This window comes from Microcebus murinus, chromosome 17 (assembly GCF_040939455.1).
Source record: "Microcebus murinus isolate Inina chromosome 17, M.murinus_Inina_mat1.0, whole genome shotgun sequence".
Taxonomy (NCBI): Eukaryota; Metazoa; Chordata; class Mammalia; order Primates; family Cheirogaleidae; genus Microcebus; species Microcebus murinus.
Window position 1 is genome coordinate 41914680 of NC_134120.1, and position 26784 is coordinate 41941463.

The 26784-nt window shown below is 43.7% G+C and overlaps 1 protein-coding gene and 1 long non-coding RNA gene across 2 annotated transcripts in view; one reads left to right on the forward strand and one right to left on the reverse strand.

Annotated features, from left to right (window-relative positions):
* The window catches only part of LOC105857806 (uncharacterized), a 124829-nt gene extending 113308 nt beyond the window's left edge, over positions 1-11521 (reverse strand). Inside the window, exon 1 of the long non-coding RNA XR_012912796.1 lies at positions 8920-11521. This is a non-coding gene — a long non-coding RNA (uncharacterized LOC105857806). The remainder of the gene's footprint in view (positions 1-8919) is intronic.
* Positions 7253-26784, forward strand: part of KCTD1 (potassium channel tetramerization domain containing 1) — a 189689-nt gene continuing 170157 nt past the window's right edge. Inside the window, exon 1 of the mRNA XM_012740435.3 lies at positions 7253-7367. Within this exon, the coding sequence (XP_012595889.1) occupies positions 7359-7367 (9 nt within the window). The 5' untranslated portion in view covers positions 7253-7358. The remainder of the gene's footprint in view (positions 7368-26784) is intronic.

The window sequence follows — 26784 nt, forward strand, 5'->3', positions numbered from 1 at the left end:
ATTAAGAAGAGAATCAGAGAACAGGGCACCTTGTTTTGTTTTCTACCATGTCATACCCCCCCAACTTATTTTTTAAGAGTTCAATATTTGTGTAATTTATTCATTTTTCTCCATTCTAACCATTTTTAAGCTTGCATTAAGTGACATTAAGTCCATGCATGTTGTCGTACAATCATCACCACCATTCATTTCCAGATCTTCATCTTCCCAAATTGAAACTCTCCCCAATAAATGACTCCCATGCCTTCCTCCCTGCAGCCCCAAGTAACCACTGTTCTACCTCCTCTCTTTATGAAATTGACTATTCTAAGTATCCTATATAAGTGGAATCACACAATATTTGTCCTTTTGTCCCCATTCAATTTTGATATTGCCAGAAAATCTAAAAATCAGAAATAGTTAAACCCTAGGTGTAATAAATAAAACTAAAACAACAGTGATCTAAGAATAATACTGACCATTTACCAGGTTCTGAATTAGATGCCTTTTCTTGGATATTTCCTTTTACTGCATAAAGATAAGTTTTAAATTATGTATTTGTTGAAGACCAAAGGTTTAAAACTTCTTTAAATAGGCTTTACTATAGAAGGAAAACCTGGGGAAATTCCAACCACTGCCTTAAGCACATAAGGAGTAGTAGGATTATAATAATGTTTTACCTGTCAAAGTCTTCAGAAGCGAAAAAACAAAATAAGGCTGATGAGTTACCGTCATTATCTTAGCTCTTTCGCACAGCCATTGCTTTGTTTAGGGACACCAACAATTAGAAAAGAAAACAGACATACAAGCTTTGTTTTCTCAGCAGGAGCTGCTGTACGTTTGCTACAATGGATATGGTTTCTTTCTCTTTCTTAAAAATTAAGATATCCATTATCTATGAAGCAACCTTGGAGGGACAGATTGAGGATTTAATTTTAGAATTTCATGTCTGACTGTCATAACCAGATGGTCTTTACACAAGGCAAGTTCCCCACCATCAGTCATAATTATTTCTTATCACTACTATTATTAATGCTATTATTAAGAATAGTGCTGAAATCATTTAAACGCCCATGTTGAATAGTCCTGTCGATTTGCTTTTCCACCTCCAAGTGCCTATTTTAACTGATCAGGCTTATGCTCATTAAGACCCCAAAACAGCTTTCTATCCTGATAACTTAAGAGAAAGTACATAGATTCTTGCTTCCAGTAGCAATTTGTTTATAGTGGCTCTTACCCCAGTTTGAAGAGCAATACGTTTGTCTCTTGTTTAATTACTATTTTTTGTTCTTGGGCTTTGGTTTGTTGTTTTGTTTTCTTTGTTTTTTGGTTTTTTTTTTTTTGAACTAGAGCATATTCACGATTCTTTTTCTTTTAAATAAATTTTATGTGTTTAACCATAGCATGATTCCATTGGATAAGTTTTATTGAGTTTTTTCAGGGGTGGAGCAGGGAAAGGTTTTTTAAAAATTGAAATATGACATCCATATCATTAGAGTTTTAAAGTTAGTAATATGCTTAAGGCAGATTTTTTATGGTTAGCAAAGCTGAGAGGTTCTGACACCCACAGGATGCAAAAAGAGATAACTTACATAAATGTATATGGTGCCCCGGAGGTGCCGCAATTGTATTATGGGGTTTCTCATGAACAGCCTTGGTTCAGACAGTAGAACAGTGAAGCAAAGCTAAGTGGTTCTGTACCGGATGGGCTGTGCATGAGACGAATTACACTGCAAAGAGAAGTAACTTCCAGTCCTAGCGAGTTTACTATGCGGCACTGAAATAGGAAATAATACAAAATATCTAATGAAATGTTTATCTTATTAGAAATGTTTCCTTAAAATAGCCACCACTGCACAGCTTTAAAATGGATAGCCTAACAGATTGCACAGAACAAGCTGAAAACGATAAGGTCTAAAGCTTAGGAAAGAATATACATAAACCGGAGAACGTAGAAAACAGGGTGATGTGATATGATTGATTGGGCTATTTCTTAAAGATTTGAATCAGCCCTAAAGTTCATTTCTTTGTACTTTCAAAACTGTGCTTTCTTGTTTAAAATTTTGTTTGTAAAGTGCTTGCTTGTACTGATTTTGTAATTCCTGAAAGGCAAAAAGCAAATCATTATGAAGAAAGAGGTTCGTGGCAGAATTCTAGTCAAGTCTCACTTCTTACACAAGCAATTATACATAATGCTTAATTAATTGTTTTATATGTGTGAGGCAGTCTTGTCAAAATCAAGGATCCTCAAAGGACCAGAAAGAAAGTGTGTTGCCTAGTAAACAGCATCATAAACATATGATTTTTCATAGCTAGAATTTACCTTGGAGAAAAATCTCATTTCACCCCATTATTTTACATGTGAAAAAGTGAGGTATCCATGAAAATTTCCAGATGACATAATAAAATAAGAATCAGTTATTATTTTTAGAAAAGATAAGTCACAGAGACTTTGATAAATTAGGTACCCCCATTGCAATTATTTATTCAAAATATAGAAGGTGAGTTTACAGCAAAGAATTTTAAATCCCAGGAATGAATATAGATGCTTCACAACTTTCTTCACACATCTTCTTCCTTGTGGACAAATGTGTCGCTTTATTGAATAAGACTATCAAAGTTGGAGATCAGGGTATCTGACCGTGGCCACATTGTGTATCTTCACGCATCTTCTGTGTTGCTTTATATTAATAATGTGAGATTATAACTAATGCTCACTTGGACAACCAGAGAAGAAACTTTGAAAAAAGACCAAATTGATGTAAGAGTTTCAATACAAGGAGTTGGTATGTGTTTCTATTTCAGAATTGTGCAGATCAGCCTATCTGCAACTGTTACATGCTTTACCTTCTCAGAAAATGAGATGTTACAAACTCAACATCGACAGTGACATAGAAAACTAATGTTTTCCAGGAGCTAATTATAAACAGGTGGTGGCTGGGGCCAAACTCCAGGAATCACAAACCCATTCTGTTTGAGCTCATTAATGCTTCTATTCAACTCCAGGAAAATGTGCGCATTCCACAGCATTATAGGGAGTTTCAGGTTGACTGATAAAAAACAGGTGATTTCCGCCCCCCCCCAAAAAAACTGACTCAAGGATAAAATGAAACAACATAATTTGCCTTTCTCTGTTGCAGGGCCTCTCGTGGTAGTTACAGGTGGACCCCGCTGGCGCAATGAGGGGAACACCGTCATTTAGTGGCCACATCGGGGAAAAGTGTGGCAGCCTTGTGATATCTATGCAAGCCCAGGTTGAGCCCAAGCGCTGCAGCTTCTCCCTCTTCTTCCTAATGGAAAGTGCGATGGAATTTTCAAATTTGATCTGGGTGTCTGGCTGCTTCAGTGGAGGGCTTTGCAATTTCACATTTCATCTAAGCAACTAATGTCCACATCTTGTCAAATCATCACCAAGACCACCGCAGGGCTACCGTGGACAACGCTATGCTTTTTTGTGGGAACTTGCGATTTGAGGGTTCAGTGAATACGATGCAACCAAATGAGCTGCCCCACGTCGTCCATGTTGGAAGCGGAACTGCGGCTCCCCTTAAAAAAAATCTCATTTTCTCTTGCACAACAGTCAGACTGCTAAACTTGTTCAGCCTAGCTCCTGGTTTCAATTCAAAATATTCTATCTTTGTTTTTCTGCCTTAAACACTGGTGGAATTTATTTTGCATTTTGATAGTAAGATCCCGGAAGATGAAAACAGAGGACTGTGTTTTTTTCCTGATTGTTTTCTTGCTGACAATTTTATTGTCATTGTCCTCTGTGTGGCTAATGGTTGTTAGGCTGCTGGCCTCACTCCAATTATTTATTTTTTAAAAAAAAAGGTTAGAAGGATTTTTAATATACTCTTTTTCCTGACTAATTAATGATTGGCAAAAAAGGGCTGTTGACACCACAAAATGAAGAAGTTCATTTATTAGATAAAAAGTAATTTCAGGTAATTCTATGATTACAGGGGCTGATTGAAGTAAAGTCTGCTAAGTTCTTATCTCATACTTGCCAAGATATTGAACCTGACTTTTCACATGCTATTTCATGGAAAATCTATTTTAAAATTAAAAATAAATTGTCATCACTGTGGAGTCGAAGGTTGTAAAGTTTACTCATCTCTTTGTATTACATGGAACAAAGTAAATTTTCAAAATAATATTTTGCACTTTTCATCAAGTACATTCCAGACTATATACTTTGACTCTGAATCCCTATCCAATCTCCTCAACTTTGAGATTTCTCCAAAATACAAGAAAATTAAGATCTCCACCACAATTAAATGAGAACTTACCTGCAGTCGATTTGCCACTGGGATTACTGCAAATCAGTGAGCAACCCAATAGATTGGACCACTTTGAAATGTCAATGACCTAATGTTTAGAAAGAGCATCTTTTATGTCATTCTGAAATATTAAAACATCTTTAAAAATGAACCTTTCAAAACTTAATTCATTCAAAGGAATATTATTCCCTTCAGAGCAATTAATCTTGGAAAGTAAAGCCCTTGTTCCAGTTAATGGTTCCATTGCTTAAAATATTTTGAGAAATATCTTTACTCCCTTTAGGAACTAATAAGAGGAAAACTGGTCATACTGTTTCTAGTCATATTTTATTTTTGGATTCTAAATAGCATAAGCCATCCTCCTCATCCACTTATCCCCCAGACCTGGTACTAGTTTGTTACTATTAATTCCAAAGTTAAACTATCAAAGAACAAAGATCTGTTGCCATCAGAGATATTTAAAAGATTGTGTTACAAGGCTTTGAGGACAATTTCAGAAAGGGAATTCAAAAAGTATGGTTTCAGCCATGTTAGCAAAATTGAGAACACTGTGCATAACTTCCCAAGGTAAGTGCTTTCTGGGACATCACTCATCTTTCCTCTAGTCCTGTCTCTTGTGGCTTATGCAGGTGTCAGTGGCTGGCTTCTGCCCCTGCACAAGCTGCTTTAGTTTCCTCATCTGTAAAATGACTGGACTAGATGCCTGCACTGGATCTTTCCAGCTCTAACATTCTAGGACAATGACAAACTGTTCTGCATGTGACAGTTTTTGATTAAAATTCACCTTAAGCCACGCCTAAAATAAATTAAAATGTACCAAGTCCTTATATCAATGATTGGGGATGTTTCTTCCATGGTCTCTTTTCTTCTCCTGTTCTCCTATATTAACATTTAGTGGCCGGGTGCAGTGGCTCACGCCTGTAATCCTAGCTCTCTGGGAGGCCAAGGAGGGCGGATCGCTCAAAGTCAGGAGTTCGAAACCAGCCTGAGTAAGAGCAAGACCAAGACCCCGTCTCTACTATAAATAGAAAGAAATTAAGTGGCCAACTAATATATATAGAAAAAATTAGCCGGGCATGGTGGCGCATGCCTGTAGTCCCAGCTACTGGGGAGGCTGAGGCAGAAGGATCGCTTGAGCCCAGGAGTTTGAGGTTGCTGTGAGCTAGGCTGACTCCACGGCACTCACTCTAGCCTGGGCAACAAAGTGAGACTCTGTCTCAAAAAACAAAAATATTTAGTGACATTTAGGGGTGAGAACAAAGTTTTTATTACATTGAATTTAGGGTTTTGTGGACATTTGAAAACATTTTATTGCAAATCAGAGAATGTATCTACCCTGTATGTGAAGAGAGAGAGAAAAAGAATGTACAAAGAATATAATGATTTTCTTTTTGTGTGTGTGTTGTTTTGCAAGCCATTCTCTTTTTCTTCTTATGGGGCAGTGATATTCTCAAACCAGGGACCCATGCCATATGAACTTGTTACATTAAAATAGAAAACCTACCAACATTGCCGATTCTCATTATGATATTAATCCCTGATATCATCTATAGCACTGATCTGATTGAACATTTTTTTTAGAAGCTTGGCCCTTCCCTTTTCTGCTGGTGTTATAGCAGTTGCTTACCTTAAAGGTAAAATGATGGTTAAAAAACACTTCCTGTGAACTGCTGCCAGTTGCAGGTATTTGCAGGACATGTCTGGTTCTATTTAGGTTTTCTCTTTCTTTTTTTTAGTATCCTTGGCCATACAACCTGGTCTTTTTCATAAGAAATGTCAGCAAAGTCTTAGAATTAATGAACTGTGAAGTGCTCAGAAACATACCATTTCAAAAAGTATCCTGCAAGGTTATAACACTAATGAGAGGTGATCCTTGAGTTTATAACTGAATATCCCACCCTAACTAAAAAGAATTAAGGTAACGACTGGCTCGGGCACAATCTCTTTGAACAAAGACCTAGAGAGGAAGAAGTGATGAGTGGGGGAGGTCAGAACCAGAGTAGCAATCTGGGGAAATGTGTTTATGTTAGTGTCTCTAGCTGTGTAGAGTGCTTCGGTCAAATCATGGAATTATACAACCCCCACTGTAAAAGACACCAGGTGGAGCCAGGCAAGGAGAAAGGAGGAGGTGAGGTGTGTTCAGAAGGTTGATCAAATAAGCCTAAATGGTAGGTCCTTGGCTACCCCTAATGTAGGTTTTGTTTTCTTTTAATTTTGCCATTTAAAAAAAAATGCGGTGTAACTCCTTCAATCTTTTTACAATTCTGCATGGTTGAACATTTGAAATGAGTTTGTGTATCACCCCCAGGCACTGATTCAGACTTGATTGGGGCAAAGCAGACTGCATGTGCTTATTTTTATCCACGTCATTTGGGACGCTATGTCGCCAAATGAACCAAAAATGTGCTTCTCTATTGCCAAATTATCACCTATCCTTTGATAAGACAGGGCAGTGATCCTCATCAACAAGTTGTGCGACCTTAGTGTACCAGCAATGTCAGGTCAACTTGAGAAAGTGAAGCGAGAGCCCTAAACACAAATAAAAAGAAACAACCAACAATCCTTATAATTATCATCATCTGCTGCTTTTCCCTCTTTTGGCAAAGAAACACTCCATCCATTTGCAGAAATCGCCCGCGGAAACGTTACATCAAAACTAATCACAACGATTAAAATCAGCTTTTCTGTGCAAGAGGAGGGTAAAAAGCAAGTTGGAGGCTGGAATGAGACTGTTTTTCCACCAAAAAAAAAAATCTGGAAAAAAATTTCGTATATGTATATTTCTCTATACGTATATGTAGGGCTTTATTTTTGAAGGAGATCAATTGTCTGCCCTGTGATCAGTTAATTTGATTTAAGTTTTATTTTGGAGATTGATTTAGACTGGAGGTAGAGGCATGAGCTAATTGTATCCTGATCCTTGCCTTGAGGGGTTTCAAAGCCCTGGAGCAACTCTTCTCAGTATTTTGTTCTGTCTACCTTAGCCAAGCTATTGCATTTCTCTCTGGTGTGGCGAGCCGAGCAGATCGCTGGGAGAGAAATCGGAAAAGGGGGGAGAGGAAAAGGAAAAGGGGACTTGGAGAGAGACTTTGTGCTTCAATGTTTCAGGTAAGATCTGACGGTTTGGGTTTGTTATTATTTGCTAAGGAGGGTATGGCTGGGACTTTAGGCGCAACTCGCTTTTACGCATGTGCCAGGCATGGGGCGAGAGCGCGGCACGCTCGCACACACACCGCCCGCCGCGGCGGGCTGCTCGGGATCCGCTCGGACCGGCGGCGGGGCAGGGGCCGCCGCCTCCTCCGGGGCCGCCGCCGCGGGTTCCCGGCCTCCTTCCTCCGCTGGGAGCGGGCGCGGCCGGGGCGGAGCGGGCAGAGCGGCGGGCGCGGCCGGCCGGGGGCCGCGGCTGGGGACCGGGAGCCGGCGCGCCCGGGCCGGGCTTCCGGATCTCGGGGCCGGGTTCCGCTCTCGGAGAGGAGCCGCCGAGGCGCTCGGAGCCTGTGCCAGCGCCGCCCGCCGCTCCGCGCGCCAGCCTCCCGGGCGGCCGCTCCGCCGCGGTCTCCCCGCCCTCCCTCACCCCTCCCTCCTCCCCCGAACCTCGCGCGTCCCTTTCTTCCCGGGCGCAGAGCTCCGCGCCTGCAAACCGGCCCCGCCGAGCGCGCCCCGCGCCGCGGGCCCCCCGCCGCCGCCGCCACGGGGGCGCCCCGGGCCGAGCGCACAGCCCTGCGGGGCGCGCGGGGGCGGCGGCGCCCGGGGCTCCGCTCCTGCCGGGATCGGGGGGCGGGTACGCCGCCCCCTCCTCGCGGGCTGCCTCGGCGGCGCCCCCGGACGCCCCGTGAAAGACGCCATTGTGGCTGCAGAGCGGACTGGGCCCCGGGGCGGTTTTTCCCTTCCCCTTTTGCGGGGCCCGGAGCGCGCAGCTCCCCTTTGTGAGCCGCGGCCGGTGCCCGGCGCTGTTTGTCTCCGGCCGAGCAGATCCAGATCCGCCGCCTCCGCCCACCCGGGCGCCTTTAAAGCCCCCTCCCACTCCCTCCCATTTTCAGCCCCCCCCCCCTTTGGATGCAAACGTTTCATTTATTTTTAAAAAGCTCCCATTCCTCTTCCTCCCCACCTCCTCCCCGGATAAAGGGCACGGCACATGCTCCGGATTAGAAGTCTCCTTGGGAGGCGGGGACGGCAGGGGGTGCGCTGGGCGGGGGAGGATGCGAGCGCTGCAGGTAATGGCTGTGGCTTTGCTGCGCTCACCTCTCTCCGCCGTGCCCGCAGCGCCGAGTCCGGAGCCCGCATCTTTCCCTCCCCTGCTGGCGGCCTCGGTTCCCTTAAAGGGACAGAGTTTCCGGGCCGCCCTCCCACCCGGTCTCCGCCGTCTGAAGCCGCGCTCGGGGCGCAGAGGTGGGCGGGTGGGCTGCAGTTTGGCTCCTTTCTGACCTCTTTCCTCCCCCGCCCCCCACTCCCGCCGCCCCTCTTTACTGAAATGAGAAGTGTGCTTCCTCTCTTGCCCCCAAGAGGGACCTGGCTGGAAAATCGACTCCGCGCCTCCTGGAAAAAGAGCGGGGTGGAGGGGGTGGTGCGTGCATTACGGAGAATTCGCGTTAAAAGTGAGATCGAGCCCCAAAAACATCCAGGAAGAGGAAACCAGACCTGTGGTGCAGGAATCCCTTACCTGGACGCGCGCTCCGCACAGCCGCCCCGCGTGCCGCAACTTCCTAGCGAGCTTGGGTCTACAGTGTCAGCCTTTGTGCTTTCGAACTCTTGCACTGTCGTGGAAATGATTTTCTGGTAGCAAAACGTTTTCATCGTGACTGTACTTAGGGGGCCGACTGGGCGGGAGCCAACTAAGTTGGCAAAGTTGCAAAGGGGGCCGTCGGCTTTGTGCGTGGAGAACCGCACGCGGGAACTGTCCAGATCCCGGTGGCACTGGCTGCTTCGCTAAGAGGCGCACCGCAGTAGGCAGAAGTAATTTGGTACAAATGCTGCATCACCTTTTAGATCATAGAAGTGGCTGCTTTCAAGCAAATCCTTGGAAATGGGTGTGTGTACGCGTGTGTGTGTGTGTGTGTGTGTGTGCGCGCATCCTTGGTGGTACTAGGAGAGACATAACAGTTTAACATACTCATTCTTTAAGAAACGTTTGCCTTCTGTTTTCAATCAACTAAGCTGGCAGCTAGAGATACAAGTTTATTTGAGAATACCCTCTGGGTACCAAGCATGCTTGGATTGTTTTAGCAAATTAAAAATGAGCAAAATGCTTTTACCTTCTCAGCAGTAGACTCCTTAAGAGACCTCCTGTTTTGTGTGTATGTGTGCGTTTCTTGGAGAAACATTTTCTATGTGTTTCTCAAATGTGTTTTTAATGTGGAAAAGGAGAAAATAAAGGATTTTTAGAGGCTGAGGCTGATGCCATGGAAAGATTCATTAAATCTGATTCTACATCAAGGAATTCACCTGCATATATGAGGATCTGTGGAAACTAATAGCTAGCCTACTTGGTGAATTTAAAATGGCAGTGAATCCATTTGTCTCCTGGATAATGGGCAGTGTGCCCATTTGGTCTTTGAGTGTTTATATTTGTGTGGCATTTGGCTTACTATCAGGGGCTGGTATTTAGGAAGCTGCACACTGACTGCAACAATTTGACTCAGGAGTCCTGCTGCTGCCTGAATGAAAAGAATTGTTAGCAATTGTTCTGATGACAGTAGGTTAAATGTTTACTAATTAGGTTGCAAAGGTGACCATGGAATTTTAAAACTTTGCCTCACTGAGAAAACTTCATTGGGTTGGGTTTATGTTTATAAGAAGAAAGTAACTAATTTTGGTAAAAATAACCATACATTTGCTGGGAAGAAATTTTGGAACGAATTGAGCGTGAATGATAGTTGGCAAAATCTCCCACCACAGTGTGCAAAATGACTGCAGAGATTTTGCTGTATTAATTATGCCTGCAGCACAATATAAAGTTCTCTCACACACGCTAGGGGTCTCTCTTCTAGCTGTAAGATTTTCGTGTTTGTAATTTTTTGCTGGGGCTTGCGTAGTAGGAGTGCCCATAAAAGATTAGTTCATACTTATTTAAGTAATAGTGATTTACTGACTATTCAACTTACTCTGATGTAAGATGTTTTATTTATTTGGGGAAGAGTATTCAGTAATTATTGTACAAATTATACTCCTAAGTACTAGGAAACTAACTGCAATAAGACTTCTACTAGATGATGATGAAAGCATATTATTAAATTTGCATTGAACAATGCATTATGGACCTTTTGGCATCATATTATTTATCCAAAGCAATTTGTTTTTAAATGTAAGAGTAATTAGTGACAGATATATTGTATCAGAGAACTTTCTGAAATTAAACCTCCATTTAGCTCCACATTTAGCAATAACAGCTACTTGCATAACTGCTTTCTTGTCTTGACATTTGTAAATCGGAATGATTGTTTTCTAATTGCAAACCGTAATGTTTTCTGCTAAGATCTTTTCCCATTTGCATTGCTTTTGAGTCATTCAAAGGATGTTTGTGAACCATCAGTTCACCAACGCTTTTATTTAGTTGTTTATTAAACTGCATTTCTGAACCTTCTTTTGGACTGCAATTTATAATTTGCCAAGCAAATGGAGCATTTATTTTCTTCATCTTTAGGATGAACCATCTTGGGAATAAAAATGAAATTTTTGGATGCAAGTGTGTATGCTTTATTTTAATAGCTTACTCATGCAGAAGTGAGAAACCACTCGCTCTGCCTTTTCATTCATAAAAACGTACTAGATGTAAATAATGTTTTGCTTGTTTATGAGTTTGGTTTGAGATAACTGTGCAGAAAGCAAAGCAGAGGGATTATCCCTTAAGAATAACAAGCCTATATTCATTAAGTCTGTTCATTCATTGAACAAATATTTTATTTGTGCCTGCTGTATGTGAAACACTGTGTTAGATGCTGGAGACACCATGTTGAGAAAAAACATTCGGAGTCCCCTTTCTCCTAGACCTTATAGACAGAGAGACTGGCGTTCATCAAATAATTGGACAACTGGAAGAGAATGAATGCTTTGAAGGAAAAGGAAAAGGGGCTCTGGCTGGTATCATTAACCAAAGGGGACTTAGACCGGGGTCAGGAGTCCAAGGGAAGTGCTACACACTAAGATCCAAATGACAAAGAGAGAAAAACAGAGACTAAGTTCCAGGCAGGTGGAGGGAGAACAGCGCTTGCCAAGCTAGAAGAGGCTTCGCAAAGGGGGAGGAACTCCAGGGTTCATTGGCTGGAGCTGAGAGAGGGAGGAGGCCATGGGGGGAGTGCAGGGTGCAGGGACAGGCACCTGGCCTTAACCCTAAGAGTAATGAAAAGGGGTGGGTGGGGAGGGTTAGGAGAGGGGCAACAGGGACATAATCACATTGGTGTTTTGAAAGGATAACTCTGGTGGCCCTATGGGAAATGGTTAGAGAGACTCAGAGAAGATGAAGCATAGCCCTTGGAAAGCTATTAGAGGTGTCCAGACAAGAGGAGATACAGCTGGGGTTGGGGTAGTAGCAGGAGAAGTAGTGATGAAAGGGTTTGAGATCTATTTACAAGGTCAAGTCTATAGAACCTAGTAAAAGGGTTGGCCATGGGTGCACAAGAAGAGAGAAATGTTGAGTGGACGCCTAGGTTTCTGACATGTTAATGGAATACACACTGGAATTCTGCAGCCTGGGTGGATTTGTACCTTTCACTTCATTGCCAGCAGTCAAATTGAGTAGCAATCACCCTCATTCACATGCAGTGTAACTGCATTCACAAAAGAAACACAAGGTCACCCATTTGCTTAACCATCAGGTCTAGAGTACCCACCACGTTAAAGGTACTTATCTACCTGCTTTTGTCGTCTTATCCAGGGTGACTTTTCCTTTCTGAAGTGCTCCATGTGGTTCCATTTATCCAAGTCCAGCTAAGTTGGAATTCGTCATTGAAGTAGGCCTATGTTTAAACCTTCTGAAACAAAATCAAGTCTGTGCTGGTCTCCCAGTTGGATTCTGGTGTTTCTAACTTTCTGTACTAATCCTTGGCTAGCCTTGTCTGGATGCAACATTTTCATACTTTTCTCAAGTGAACATTCTTTTTGGTATTTCCAACATCTTGCCCATTTTTTCTGTTTGTTCTTATTTCTGTAAAACTTGTTCTCTCATGTCTGACTTCACAAACTTGTATAACAATCAGGAAATAGTTTTACCCCATATTTTAGTCACCACAAAGATAACTAGCTAATGAGCAGGCAGTTAATTTTAAAATAATCTAAAATTAGGCGTTCAGTTTTTCTTTCAACATCGAAACGTATTAGGAAAAAAATTTCAGTAAAAGAAATCTGCCTTGAGTGCTTTATGGTAGCTTTTCCCCTTTCTGGCTGTATTCCTTCCGGAGAATTCCAGCTTGGAGCTCCTTCCAGGAAATTTGGGTTTCGGTTATTTCCAGGAAAGAATTTGAATATCACACTCTCCACAGGAGTTTGATACACAAATGCGATTCCACAAGATAACTTTTCTTGGTTCTGATGTGGGTGGCCCTGAGGGCAGGCTCTGGTTGGAGAAAGAGCTGTCATTTTAGCCACATTGTCACCTGGGACTCCATTTCTTCTGTAAAAGTGGAAATGATACTGTCTCTCCAAGCGGCCTTATAGGATTGTTGAGAGGAAGGATAAGAGCATGTGTGTCAAACTGAAGTGCAAATAAGTAGTATCAAGCAACCCCAAAGGGCAGTTTCTCTGAAGGAGCCACCCCAATCCTGGTCCCTCAATCCCTCCGCCCACATCAGTCCCATCTTGTCTGGAGGCCCCCCGAATCCCTGGGCGCTGGTATTATCCATGATTAAGATTTAGGGAGCAAGTACTAGAGGCCAGTATGGCATACCTCACCGGACCCCCCCCCCAGATAACACCGGGAGGCAAGTCTTATTATACGCCCATTTTACAGGTGAAAGAACTGAGGATTAGAAAAGTTATGTGACTTGCCTGAGGACAAAGACTGGGCTAGTGGCAAAGCAGGAATTCCAACCCAACAGGTTGACTATAAAATCCTACCATTAGCCACTCTCCTGTCCTACTCACACTCCTCATCCTTTCTGTCCAATACATACTATTTGAGCCCTTTTTTTTTTTTTTTTTTTTTTTTTTGAGACAAGTCTTGCTCTGTCACCTAGCTAGAGTGTCATGGCATCAGCCTAGCTTACAGCAACTTCAAACTCCTGGGCTCAGGCAATCCTCCTGCCTCAGCCTCCCCAGTAGCTGGGACTACAGGTGCAAAACATCGCACTCAGCTAATTTTTTATTACTGTTTTTAGTTGCCTAGCTAATTGTTTCAATTTTTAGTAGAGATCGGGTCTTGCTCTTGCTCAGGCTGGTCTCAAACTCCTGACCTCAAGCGATCCTCCCGCCTCAGCCTCCCAGAGTGCTAGGATTATAGACTGGGCTAGTGCCAGAGCAGGGATTCTAACCAAACAGGTTGACTATAAAACCCTACCATTAGGCACTCTGCTGTCCTACCCACACTCATCCTTTCTGTCCAGTACAGACTATTTGAGCCCTTTTCATAGGCACTTAGCAGAGTACCTGTCTCCTCTGCCACCCCCTTACGTTCATCCTTTCCTCTCTTCTCCCCCTCCACCCCCTACCCCTGGTATTTCCCCACCAGCACCAGCACCTAATTCTTCTACCAAGAGGGGAAGAAAAAAAATGGAAAACGATTTGCGATTGTTACAATCGGAACATCTGAGTTGTTCTCTGGCTCTTGCTGAGCAAATCATTTACTCACAAATACTCTGTCAGGCTGACCAAAATAGGGATTTGTTTTCTATCCAATGAGAACTGACAACAATTCAGCCCTTGCTGCCGACACCAATGCTGCTATTAAGAGGAAGAGTTATGAACTGAAGAGAATGTTAACTAGATAGATTTCAAATGCTCGCTAGAGGAAGGGATAGTTTTCCTGATAAATCTTTCCAAAGCATCTACTGCTATCATCACTTACTGTTTTTGTAACACTTTCACTTTGCTGGAAATTTGTAGCTAATGGAACAGAAAATGTGTGTAAAACAAAAGACCCAGACTCTGTTTGGAAAGAAAAAAAAAAAAACCTACATTGGTCCATGGAGCTAACACTTCTCTCCCCCTTCCACAATTCCCTGGAACCCACATTCAAATTTCACTCCATCTTTTTCTCACTGTATTATCTTGGTTATATTACTTAATCTCTCTAAGCTTCAGGTTTCTGAACTATACATGAGAGAGTTAATACTTTTCTGAACTGTAAATGAGATATTAATATGAGGTAATTGTAAATGAGATAATAATAGTCCTAGAGTTGCTCTAAGAATTGAGATGTAGTGGGATATATATGCCCAGCACATAGTAAGCACTCAGAAAATATCCATTTAATATTAATATTAAGACTAATCTTAATAATATGAAGATTAGGGACTGTGTTTATTCATCTTTACTTCCTCCGTTCTTTAATACGGTGCTTGGCACAAAAGATAAGTGCTTGATAAATAATTGTTGGATATGTGAACACAGAATTTCAGAGAACGCAAGAATAAAACCAGATGTTGATTTTACTTCCCTGTAAGGACTTTTTGCCACTGAGTATCCAGGTTCTGCCAGATGCCCTCACGTGACATTTACGGGCTTTTTCTAATCAATTGGATCAATCAATTTGGGAACAGACCAAATTTGATCTGGGAAACTATTGATGCTAGGACAGTTGCTTTAAAGATTGCTACTGTTTTACTTGTTGATCACTCACATGAAAGTTGTCATGAGGCGCAGTTGTCATCAGATTTCCCAAATCTGCAGACACTCAGAACTGATGCTATGAAATGATGCAACCGCACCACCAGGTTCTGAACCCCAGTGGGAATCTCTGAATTTGCTTATTAACATGGCAAGGCAACCTCGGCCCGGGTCTGATACCCATTCCATCCAGCAGATGGCAGCGACACACATTCACAAGGAAGCTCGGAATAGCCTCTGGTCTTTCTCTTAGTTTCTCACCATGGACCGGCTCTGTCGGTGGAAAAGGGAGGCTGAGTCGGCTTTGAAAACCTGCCTTGGCTCCTTTACAGGAAGGAGGCTCAATGGGACAAGTGGAAGGACCAATACCTCCGAGTCGCCTATTTCCTTCGGGACTGTAGGGCAGGGAGGAGAGATAAAGCAGGCACTGTTATCTGTCACAGTTCACTTACTGCCAGTTTCCCGGAGATACGCAGAAGAGGTCTGTTTTTCTGTGTGTTTAATCAAATCAACAGAAGAAAGTGCTATCAAGCTCCAGCTTCTACCATGCTATCGCATGCTTTGGGTTGAGAGCACTCAATGCCAAACAGTAATTAGGAATACCAGGAAAGATAATAACACGGTTTTAGGCAGACATGTGCCACCTGGGAATGGAACTACTGAATGCTGGAGACCCATTGGAAGCCCTCTCAGGTGGGGTAGTGAAATGACTTGGTTTTCCATTTGCTTGGAAATGTAAATCCACTCTTGACTGTGCGACCCTAAACCCCAATTTCATTTATCTATACAATGGGGGTGGATGAAAACCGCCTCAGATGGTTGTTGCATGTAACACCAATACAATGCTTCTTTGTGCCAGGCTACTTTTCAAGGGCTTTGCGATATATTAATATTATCTCTTCGAATCCTCATCCATACACCCAAAAGGGTGGTCTCATTGGGATCCCCATCTTTTAGATAAAGAGATCAAGACACAGAGAAATGAAGTTAACTTGCCCAGGGTCACATATCGGTGAGTGGTAGAGCCAAGATTTAGATGAAGCATTCAAGCTCAGGATCTCAAGCCCTTAACCTCTAGATACTATTGCCTCTTAATCATTGCCTAATAATAATCACTACTAATAGCTAGTAATTAGGAAGCTATTTTCATATACTAAGAACTTTACATATTTTAACCCTCTAAGCCTTTCAGAATGTATAAAAAGGTGGATACTATTACTTTTCCCATCTCATCAAATGAGGAAAAAATATTTATTCTGTGCCCACTCAGTAAGAAACACAATAAGATAATTCCAAAGAAGTGTAAAGACTTTTGTTTTAATTTACACTTGGACAGAGAAAAACAAATTAATGGCAAGACTAAAATATATTTAAGTGCTAAACTGTAGGTCCCTCTGGAACTGCTAGAGCGATTTAAAGATAAGACATTTCTTATCTTATCAACAGTGAGAGTATATGGGCGTATGCCCAGTTGTACGTGACAAGGTATGCGAACCTTTTTCTTTTAACGTCCTACTCTTTAAAATTTTTATCGGAGGCCATTCAATATTTATAGCTGCACAGCCATTTGCAGAAATGGTGAATGGCCTGCCAAGATTCAGGTAGGTCCCACTCCTGTTTAGCATTGCATTCCTCTCCTGAGAGTCGCTGCTCATTATTTTTTATGAGGAAGTAGGAAGATCTAGGTGATTTGCTAAGTGACCATCTCCTTCCCTCATATATGAGGGCCAACCGTTAGAACAGCTCTTTTGCCCGTGAGTTCTAGAAACTCACAACGGTCCAAGAAATTCCCCTGCAGTATAAACTAACTCAGCCTCTCCCTGATCAGAAATGGCATTCCAAGTCTGGGATGGAAGGCAGGTTTTAGAATCTGGCATCTAAGCACTTTGAACCCTACTTTTTGCAATATGCCTAAATGAGGTTTGGTAGAAGACAAAGCTCTCAAAGAGAAGGCCAAAATTTCAGAATTAAGCCACCTTTAGAGGCTGAGAATATCGTATTTCAAAGATCCAAAGCACATGAGAAACAAAGCATTCAAAGTTTGTGTAAATCACACTAGCTGTATAAGAAGCACAGGTGGTTTTCTATAGGAAAAACAGATCTTGATCTAGACCTGCTTAAATCTAGCTCATCCCCACTTAGTGGAAAGAAATAGCCACAGGAATTCATGACCAATGGAGTCACGGGGACCCTGCCAATCACGTGTATTGCTGGAAGGTGAGCCAGAGCTTAGTAAGTAAAATACAGAATAGAAGTTCTACAGACTTTCAACTTGAGAAATCAGGGACATTTTTTATCCTTTTTTTTTTTTCTTCCAATTAAACTTTTGTGTTCATGCAAATCTTTGCACAATGCTATTCTTTCACTTCTGATATGTCTTTATGGCTAATGCACTTAGAAACTAAGAATATTTCTAGCTCAAGCTCAATCCATTTAAAAAGCTCAATCATTTAGCTATGCATAATTGTTCAAAGGGTCTTCTTTGTTTCTTTTTCTCTTTTAAAGAAAATTCTGAGTCCAAATGCATTTTAGATTGTAGGCTTAGATTCCGATTTTACTTTTGAAAACATGCACCCAGATTCCTTTTAGAGTCACGCTTTTTTTTTTTCATTGTACAGTTGAAGTGTTCATATAGCTGAGTTATTTTTGACAGCTCTTCTGCAAACTATAAATGTCTGGTAAGAATGTTTCCAAATTATTCTGCTAAGGAATATGACGGATACATTTTTAACACCTGAATATTATACCTTCTAATAAGTTTGGTTATTTAAGAGCCGATGATATAGTTTCCATATGATCTATCCTCTCTTCTTCCTTTTCATTGCTGTCTACTTTTTGGTCTTACAATTACTTTTTGGTACCTCTGTCAAAGATTGGAGAAAAAAAAAAAAAGAAAGGAAATACATTTCTCTTTCTTTTTCCCTCCCTGTAAAACAACTTGACAAAGTCTGTTGGAAAGGAATCAGCTCTTGATTCATGCTAACAGAGGGACCTAATAGTATGAATAAGCCAAAGGCATAGTCAATCCAATATCACTTTTGCTAATATTCTTATGTGACACATTAATTGGACTGGTATTAGATATTGCAATCTTAATTTGTATATTCCTATTAGACATATTTTTCTTCTCCATTTCAACTTCTCCAGTCATCCTATATGACCTAAGCATTAACATGAAAGACTTATCCAACCCCTTAACGAATAGTCTTTCCCAAATACGAATATGAATCAGCCTTCCCAAAGTATTTTCTGGCTCCGTGGATCTCAAACTTTAGTATTCCTCAGAATGACCTTGATAGCTTGTGAAACACTCCTGGCTCCACCTCCAGAGTTTCCAATTAGGTAGGTCCGGGGTGAGGCCTGAGAATTAGCATTTGTAGCAGGTTCCCAATGGATGCTGATGCTGCTGTTCTAGAAGCCTCGCTTTCAGAACCTCTGTTCTCAGGGAGCAAGAGGCCCTAGAGTTGCTCCAGAAAGGAAGCATAAAAGGATTTGTCAGTCAAATGCATTTGGGAAACGCTGTACCCGCTTTTGAAGTCTTTTTAAGGAATCTAAAGATTTGTAGAAGTCTTGCAATATGGGGATCAGCTTAGTAACTTGCATTTTCTAAATTTATTTGCTCACAGAGCCCTTTATTCTGTCAGTGCCAATTAACTCTCAGAATTACTATTCCTGGAACACATATTAGAAAGGCTGCTCTACTTAGCGGTGCCTTGATGGGCTAAACTTCAGTACCTCTCACCTTCTGCTTCATGTTGGCAGCCCACTGCCATGGACACAAGTTGGCTGTTTCCATCACTTGGCACCTCTCCATCTCAGCAATCTCCACTCCAGCCTTCTGTTGACCACAGCGCATTATTCTCCTACGATTCCCACTAAGCCTGCTTCTTTGTGACCTCAGGGCAATCTGCAGTCCCTTCCCTGCCTCTTTACTCACCTCCCCTGCCCATCTTCCTTGTCATCTCTCCTTCTTTATTCAGCCTGGCTTCAGTGGACCCCCTGTTACCCCAACACACTCGCTAGCAACCTTAATTCTTTCGTCACCTTGACTTCTCTGTCTTTTCTGTCTTGCCAGCGCTCAGTCCTGGATGACCTTCCTTCTTCCTCACTTTTGATCCTGGGCCCCTGAGTGCCACTGGTAGATTGTCACATAATTCTTCTAATTGGTGCCATCACAAAATCATTCATCCAGTGTTTGCATGGTTTTCACTGTGTCACAAGCTACCCTAAGCCTCAGAACTACAGCAATGAACAAGGCAAAAAAGAGCCAGGATCTCATGGAGTTGGCATTCCTAGGGCAGTGGGGATGAGAACGTAATCAGATACGATTAAGTGTTGTGCAAAAAAAGAAAGCAGGGTGGTCAGGTGGGAACTCCATAAAGAGGTGACATTTAAGCTGATTTCTGGGTGGTGATCATGTCATCCCACCTTAGCTGGCCCCTTGCTGCTGTTTGGCAGTCCCCGGTTAATTTCCTTTCTCGCTTACCATACAGGCTGTTCTGGATCTCTTTACTCTTCTCAAATGCCAAACCCATTCTCACTTAGCAGATAAACTTGCCTCCTGGTTTATTGAGATGTCCACTCCTTCTACTCCCAATACCCAAAATCCCCTCATGGCTTCAGTAGTCCTCTCTTCCCTTCTTTTTGTCCCTCCTAGTGTTTTGTCTTTCCTCTCTCTGTTGGCCCCTTCTGTTAGCCTCCAGCTATTTGCAAAAGAACCTGTCTGTTTGTGTGCCCCCCCTAACTTCATATGTTAAGGTCTACTTCTCCATGTGACTATATTTGGAGCTAGGGCTCTGGGAGACATAATTAAGAGTAACTGAGTTCATAAGGGTAAGCCTTGATCCAATGGCATTAGTGTCCTTTTAAGGAGAGACACCAGCAAGCCCAGTCTCTCCCTGATGTCACACAAAGAAGAGGCCATGTGAGCATACAGCGAGAAGGCAGCTGTCTGCAAGCCAGAAAGAGAGCCCTCACCAGAATCCGAATTGGCCGCCACCTTGATCTTGGACATCCCGGCCTCCAGAACCGCGAGAAATAAATTTCTGTTGTTTAAGACACCCGGTCTGTGTCATTTTGTTATGGCAGGCTGAGCTGACTAATACGTCATCCTTCACCACAAATCAGAAAACCTCTCTGCCTTGCGTTCCCACTTCCCTGGCCCCCCCTCCCGCCAACGCACACCCCCTCCTGCTCACTGCCATCTGTCTTCTCACACCTTCCGCCTTCCTCCCCTCCCCGCAGGTTGTACTTTTCAAATCACATTTCATTTTAGTGTACGTTCTTGTGCCTTTTCAAAATGGGACAGTGTTACAAAACACAGGATGGAACATGTTCTAAAAGGTTTCATTTTTAACTTCTCTGGGGATCAGAACTTCTGTAGTCTTTCAATGTTTCAAGCTACTTAACTGACCTTACCCACTAAATGCCATCACTGCTTGTCACTGAATCCAATCATATTTTCTCAGTGAAGTTCCTTTTTCTTGATTTCCTTAACTGTTTTTTTAATTTTTTCAACAGTGTAGAGGAACGGGGAGTGGTTACTATGGCTCTAGTTTGTATTTTTCGACATCCACATTATTGCTTTTCTACCACTTTCCAACTGCAATAGTAATAGCCCTAAGCAGGACTAGAAGTTTAAAAATCAAAATTGGGAAGATGGTTTATTCTTTTTAAGGAAGCCTTCCCTCCTAAACTCTCTTTTCTTTTTTTAATGAATCAGAATCCCATCAACCACTGCTTATTTAGTAGAATATTATCACAACACATGCCCAAGAGGCACCTGGTCTCTGGGGGAAGGACAGGTGTCATTGCTTGCCCAAGTTGTCCTGTCGCATCCAGACCTGTGGTCACTCTCTCTAAGGGAGAGGTGATAAGAGGTAGAGGTGGGGCAGGATTGGGACAGTCACTTGTGCTGCTGCCATGGATTTTCTCCAAAGCTTCTGCACCGATCATGAAGAGTTCCTGAGTCTACACTCATCACATCCCTACTAGGAAAGCCAAAAAACCCATCCTGCCTTGGAATAAGAACAAGCCCAAGATTCCACAGGGCATGGAAGAGTGACAGGCAGGGAAGGGAGGATGAAATGGAGCAATGTCTGTAAATCGCTTTGTCTGTGCCTGGCATTGTGTTCATAGTAAGTGCTCAGAAAATGGTAGTCACGGTCAGCAGCAACATTGTCAGTATAGTCATTACTGATACTCATCATACATGTGTACATACACACATATATGCACACTTACACGTGTGTATGTCTCAGGATTCTTTCTGGCTCTAAATGGAACCTGTGAGTCTTGAAGGAACTCAAGATGAACTTGTAAAGCTTGTGTCGAGATCTGTCACCTGCCATTTATAGTTGCCTAGAAGGCTGGTGAAAAGTCACCGAATTTTGTGCCTAAAGAAGGGGCATGGAGCAGACTTTGCCTGCCCATCCCCCCCAGGCCCCATCCATCAGATTAACGAATACTTGCGAAGAGTTAAATGGCTAGGGAAACGTGGCATGCCGGAAGGACCGCACCAGGGGTTCTAGGATGGGGGGCTGTCACGACTTGATATAAGGAGGGTGGGGGGATTACTGCAATAGAGACCAGTGGGGAAATGAAAAAGGAAAGTGAACAGAAGGTGAGACTTCACTCTTGGGCTGCCTGTGAAGCACTCCAGTAGCAAAATGCTAGCCCAACAGGGAAGAATATGCCATGGGAAGAATTCACAAAGCTGTGACTGAGCTAAAAAGGGCAGAGGATCTTCTGGTGTATAGAGAAAATATATTTTAAAAAATTCAAGCTATACAAGCAAAATGTAGCACTCTATGCTGTGGGTTACAAGCAATTAGTTAATGGGCACCTTGTTCTCAGGCACTGTGGGGCTATAAGGAAGGCAAAGCCCCTGCTCCAATGCTTGAAATCTTGATGAAACAAGGTCAATTACAATGGGGGGAGGTGCCCAGTGGCCTGTGGGTCAGGAAGGTAGCTCGGGAGGAGGTAAGAGTATAAGGAAGCCTTAGAGACCACACAGCACACAAAGCTGGGACAATGAACTGCAGGTGAACAAGTGAGACATTTTTAAAGGTGAGAGATGAGCCCAGCTGAAACTGGGCTTGTGGAGAACTGTGACTCCACCTGCCTCATCCTCTTCCCATCCCACCCACTTCTGGGATCTTGGCTACACTCTCAGATCTAGATCCCACGATACCATCCGACTCTGCTCTTCTTGTCCTCTCTGACTGTGTCCCTAAGCTTCCTGACTGTGTCCCTAAGCTTCCTCTGCAGAACACCTCCTCTTTTTATTTTGACCACTCTTCCTAGGGATGCTCACGTCCCTTGGCTTCTGTACGAACCAGTGCAGTCGACGGCACTCTGTTTCCCACCTGCAGATCTCTACCTGCCCAGGCCATGCCTGCCCCTGCCAGACAGCACACTCTCATGTCTCATGATGTCCCACACCTCGCTCATCACCTGCCTGCTCTCCCAAACATGTTTCCCTCCTTAAGGGCTCAGGTCCTCAGCACAGAATCCCCAAGGTTTCCCTTGGCTGCTTCCTTTCCCCCAGGCCCTCCTGGACACACACGTGCATGCGTGCACTCACACACACGTGCACTCACACACACGAGCAGGGCCATCAGGGTCTGGTATTCCCACCTCCTGAAGGAACACCTCCTGTATCCGTTCCCCCAACTCCTCATCGCTCACCCACCCTCTCTCCCCTGGGCCCTCGCACTGTCCCTCCTACCTCCTCTCTGTGGACCACTCCCCACCAACACAAGCCCCTTCACGCTGTCACCAAAATTCTCTTGGTTACAGCCCATTTCAGAATATGAGAACGCCAAACTCTATCTGAAACAAAAGTTTCCATCTACCGATATATGTGTGTGTTGGTTATATGTTGATTGTATCTGGTGTAACCACCCAGCAGCAGTGTGGCCCAGGGGTTCATGACACAAGTGCTGGAGCCTCCAGAGCCCAATACTGTCACTTACCAGCTGTGTGACCCAGAAAAGCTCCCGAACATTTCCTCATCTGCAAACTGGAATCAGCATTTTGCATGTAGCACAACATTGTGAGGTTTCAATTCGGGAAGCTCTTATAACAGTTCCTGGCACATAATTAGTGCTCATTACATACTAGCTGTGATGGGGGGTGTGGAGAGAGATAATAAGAATACAATAATATTATCAAAAATGTTTATCATTATTGTACGGTTATACAATGATGTTTATCTCTGGGCCATAGGATTGTTCTTATTTTTACTTTTCTATATTTTTCCAATTCTGTATAATAACCATGAAATCCTTTTACAACCATTGAACTGATGTTTTCTTTGGAAATTTCATGATGTTACATCCCTGCTTAAAAATGTTCAGTAACTTCCTGCTGCCTACAGAATATGAACTAAAGCACCCTGGCCTTGGCCAAATTTACCAGTGATACTTCCCACCATTCCACTTGCATCCCAGGCTCCAGCCTCTCCAGACTTCTTTGCTTCCAACTGCTGTGTCTTGCATCATCTTCTCTTTTGAGTTGTGTTTTTCCCAGGGTCTCTCATCTGCTCTGACGTCAGTACTGCCACACTAGACCCCTGTTCACACTCGAAGGCACAGTCCAGATCCCAGCTTCTCAGTGCAGGAGCGGGGGGAGTTGTTTCTCACTCTGGGCCCCTCCGTTACTCTGGGGTGACACAGGTGGCTGACTGAGAGCTCCATAAGTCTTTGGGCTGGGTCACAGTCCTGTTGGCATCTCCAGACATCTGTGGAATCCTCAGATGTCTGAAGACAAGTGGGAGGACAGAGACGCAGAGAGGTGGGGGGAAAGGGGGAGAGGGAGGTGATTGCATGCAAGGCTCTGAACATAAGACTTACCAAGAGGGAATTTTGGAAGTTTTTTTGAGAAGGACAACATGATAAAGGCAACATTTTAGGAATGGACATTGGCAATAATAACATGCAAAAGCATAACATGGAGAGGTCAGAAAGTCAGATAAGGGGTGGTTGGTAGTAGTTGAGCCGCCCTGCCGAGCACTTCCTGTCATGGGCCCAAAGACTGCCCCCCACCCGGCCTCTGCAAATGGTATTATCACAGCCACCTAGCACCTGAGACATAGGCACACAGCTAACTGCTAAGGCGTCATTCAAAGCTGATACAACTGACCCCACAACGAGGGCTGCTAACTAACCTGCCCACACTGTGACTGCTGAGACAGTCTGCACGGCCAACAGATCACTGGGCCTTCAGAACAGAAACGCTGAGGTTGAACAGGATAATAGTATGGTGTGCTCAACCCTGGAGTGTTTTCGCAGGTGTACATCAGGAAAGAGTTAAAGTGACTGGAAAAACCTTGGTGAGAGATAAATAAAAGGTTAAAGGGGGAAGGAAGATATTCAGGCGTCTCGGAAGTTATGAAGGTTATGAATAGAGTGAACTTGGACCGATTTGACATTGAACTGTGGAGAGTGGGAGTTTTTGGATAAATGAAAGAAGCTTCTATTACATAACAGGCTGCAGAGCTTTTGAACTTTATTACCTGCAGGTATGGTACAGGCTGAAAATCTAAAAACGGGTGCAAAAGGTTTGGGTATATTGATGGATGATTGATTTGCAACCCTTTTTTAAAAACAAATTACATATGTGTTGGAGAGATTTCCCTAACTTTTTGAAGTGATACCGGGGAGAGCCAGGGCTTACGTAACTGTCACAGGATTGCACAGCTAATAAACGGCAGAGCGGAGACTCCGGCCCAGGCCAGTGGACTTCAAAGCCAATGCTTTGTCCATTATAGACACCACCTCTAGGGTGCTCACCACTGGACTCGTACAGAGAAGCCTTCCTAATACGTCAGTGTTCTGCAATCTTTCCCAACAGCAGAAAATAGGGCTCATCCCACTGAAGCAACAGGGCTCTTTCCCCATTGAAAGGACACCAAGCTTCTTAGTCATGGCCCAACTTCCCTCTGTTTCTAGTTCTTGAAATCCGTGGAGGGGAGGGTGACCACACTAGGTGGGCTGACCCCATAATAGAAGACTTAACACATTTTGCATTCCTGCCCACTCAGCCAGCGCCTCCTCCTAGCAGCTAACCTCAGCACCACCCCCAGCAATCTGGATAGTCCTCCTGCCATTTGAGAGAACATTCCTCGTTGTTCACAGTCCCTGGTGTTCACAGAAAGCCAAAGTTAACGCTTTGGAGTGTTCCCATTATCCTGTGACAAATCTGGACCGGGGCTGCGAAGGAGCATGGGAGGCCCCTAATCACAAACAGTCCAGGCGATAGAGTCGGGAGGAGGAAGGAGGGGAAGAGCAAAATATGGAAGATGCATGGATATTTCCAAGTACCATGCAGGAAAAAATAATTTAAAAGCCATTTAAGGAATTTTAAAACTAGGAGCAGCCTTGGAAGCATCTGCAGTGTATGGAAAGCAAACGAGGGGCCGAGAGGTGCCTTGGAGTCAGAGGCTCAGGGGCTTGTTCATTGCAGCTTCAATCCCAGCTTCTCCACCTACCTGCTATGGAAGTCCCGGGAGAGCTGCTAAACCTCTATGAACCTCTGTTTCCTCTTCTTTATAATGGGGTGATCATGTTCAAGAGAGTGAAAATAGTCCCGGCACCTGCTGGCTGGCTGGACTGTGATAGGGTCTGACCCAATGGTGGACTGCAGACAGATATTTTTTGTGGGGTTCCATCTACATAAACAACTCAAGTCCCTCTGGCAGCTCAATCTTGCACAGTCCTGTAAAAGAAATACTGCTTCAGTACCCTGCCAGAAGCTGCTCGCTGGGCTACCCTCCTGGAACAGGGTGTGTAGGCATGAGGTCCTCAGGGACCCTCCGCAGGGCACTGGGTGACCCCTCAGGGTAGACATCCAAAATGCTCTGAATAAGAGAAGCTGGTCCTGGGGCCCACATGAGTTTCAGTCGGGACTCAGGGCACCCCAGCGTGATGGTCCTGCCAGCCCTGGCCAGTCTCAAGCACCAAGGAGGGACTTAGAAAATTCCAAGGAAGTTGTTCCAATGCAAGTGGCCCTCTGAAGCACAGGAACCTGGCTTTTCCATATCAAAGGATGGTATTGGTTGTGATGTTCCCAAAGGAACATTAATAGCACTCACAGAATACAAGCGATAATCAGACAAGGTCACTCCATGTAGGAATGAACCAGCAACAGGACCACCATGGACAACACGAAACAGAGGGAAGGACACTCTGCAACCACAGACATAAACTCCCCCCTCTTCTAACTAACTTGACTGTTGCTTCTCTATCAATGGCAGTTCTAGCCCACTGTAATCTTCCGTCTTCCCGGATAAACCAATGATCAAGATACTCCAGTGATCAAATTGCCTTTGCAATGACACCAGTTCCTCATTTCCTTAAACTCTCCTCCGACTCTCTCAGTACAAGCCCAAATCCCATAATAAGCCCCTCTAACTCCCTCATATCGTTAGGTTGGTCTGTGTGGATGTTCCCTGGTCCCCCAGTTCCCAGTGTCAAGAGTGAGTACTGGTGCAGAGTCTACGATGGAGTGATCACAAACACAGAGCTACTTAATACAAACAGTTAATCACATTAAAGCAAGAATGCAAGCAAAGGTAGCTACACAAAAGGAAAATACGTTCCAGAGAAAGTGGAACGGGTCAGTCTTCAGGAGTGGAGAAAGACCCTAGAGACTGAGCACGTGTTGGCTTTTATAAGCCCACTTTTATAAGTCCTGCCTTTCCCCTGGCAGGATTGGTTGCCATTTCCCGCCATTGGGGGTGATTGACAAGTTGTGGTTATATAACAGA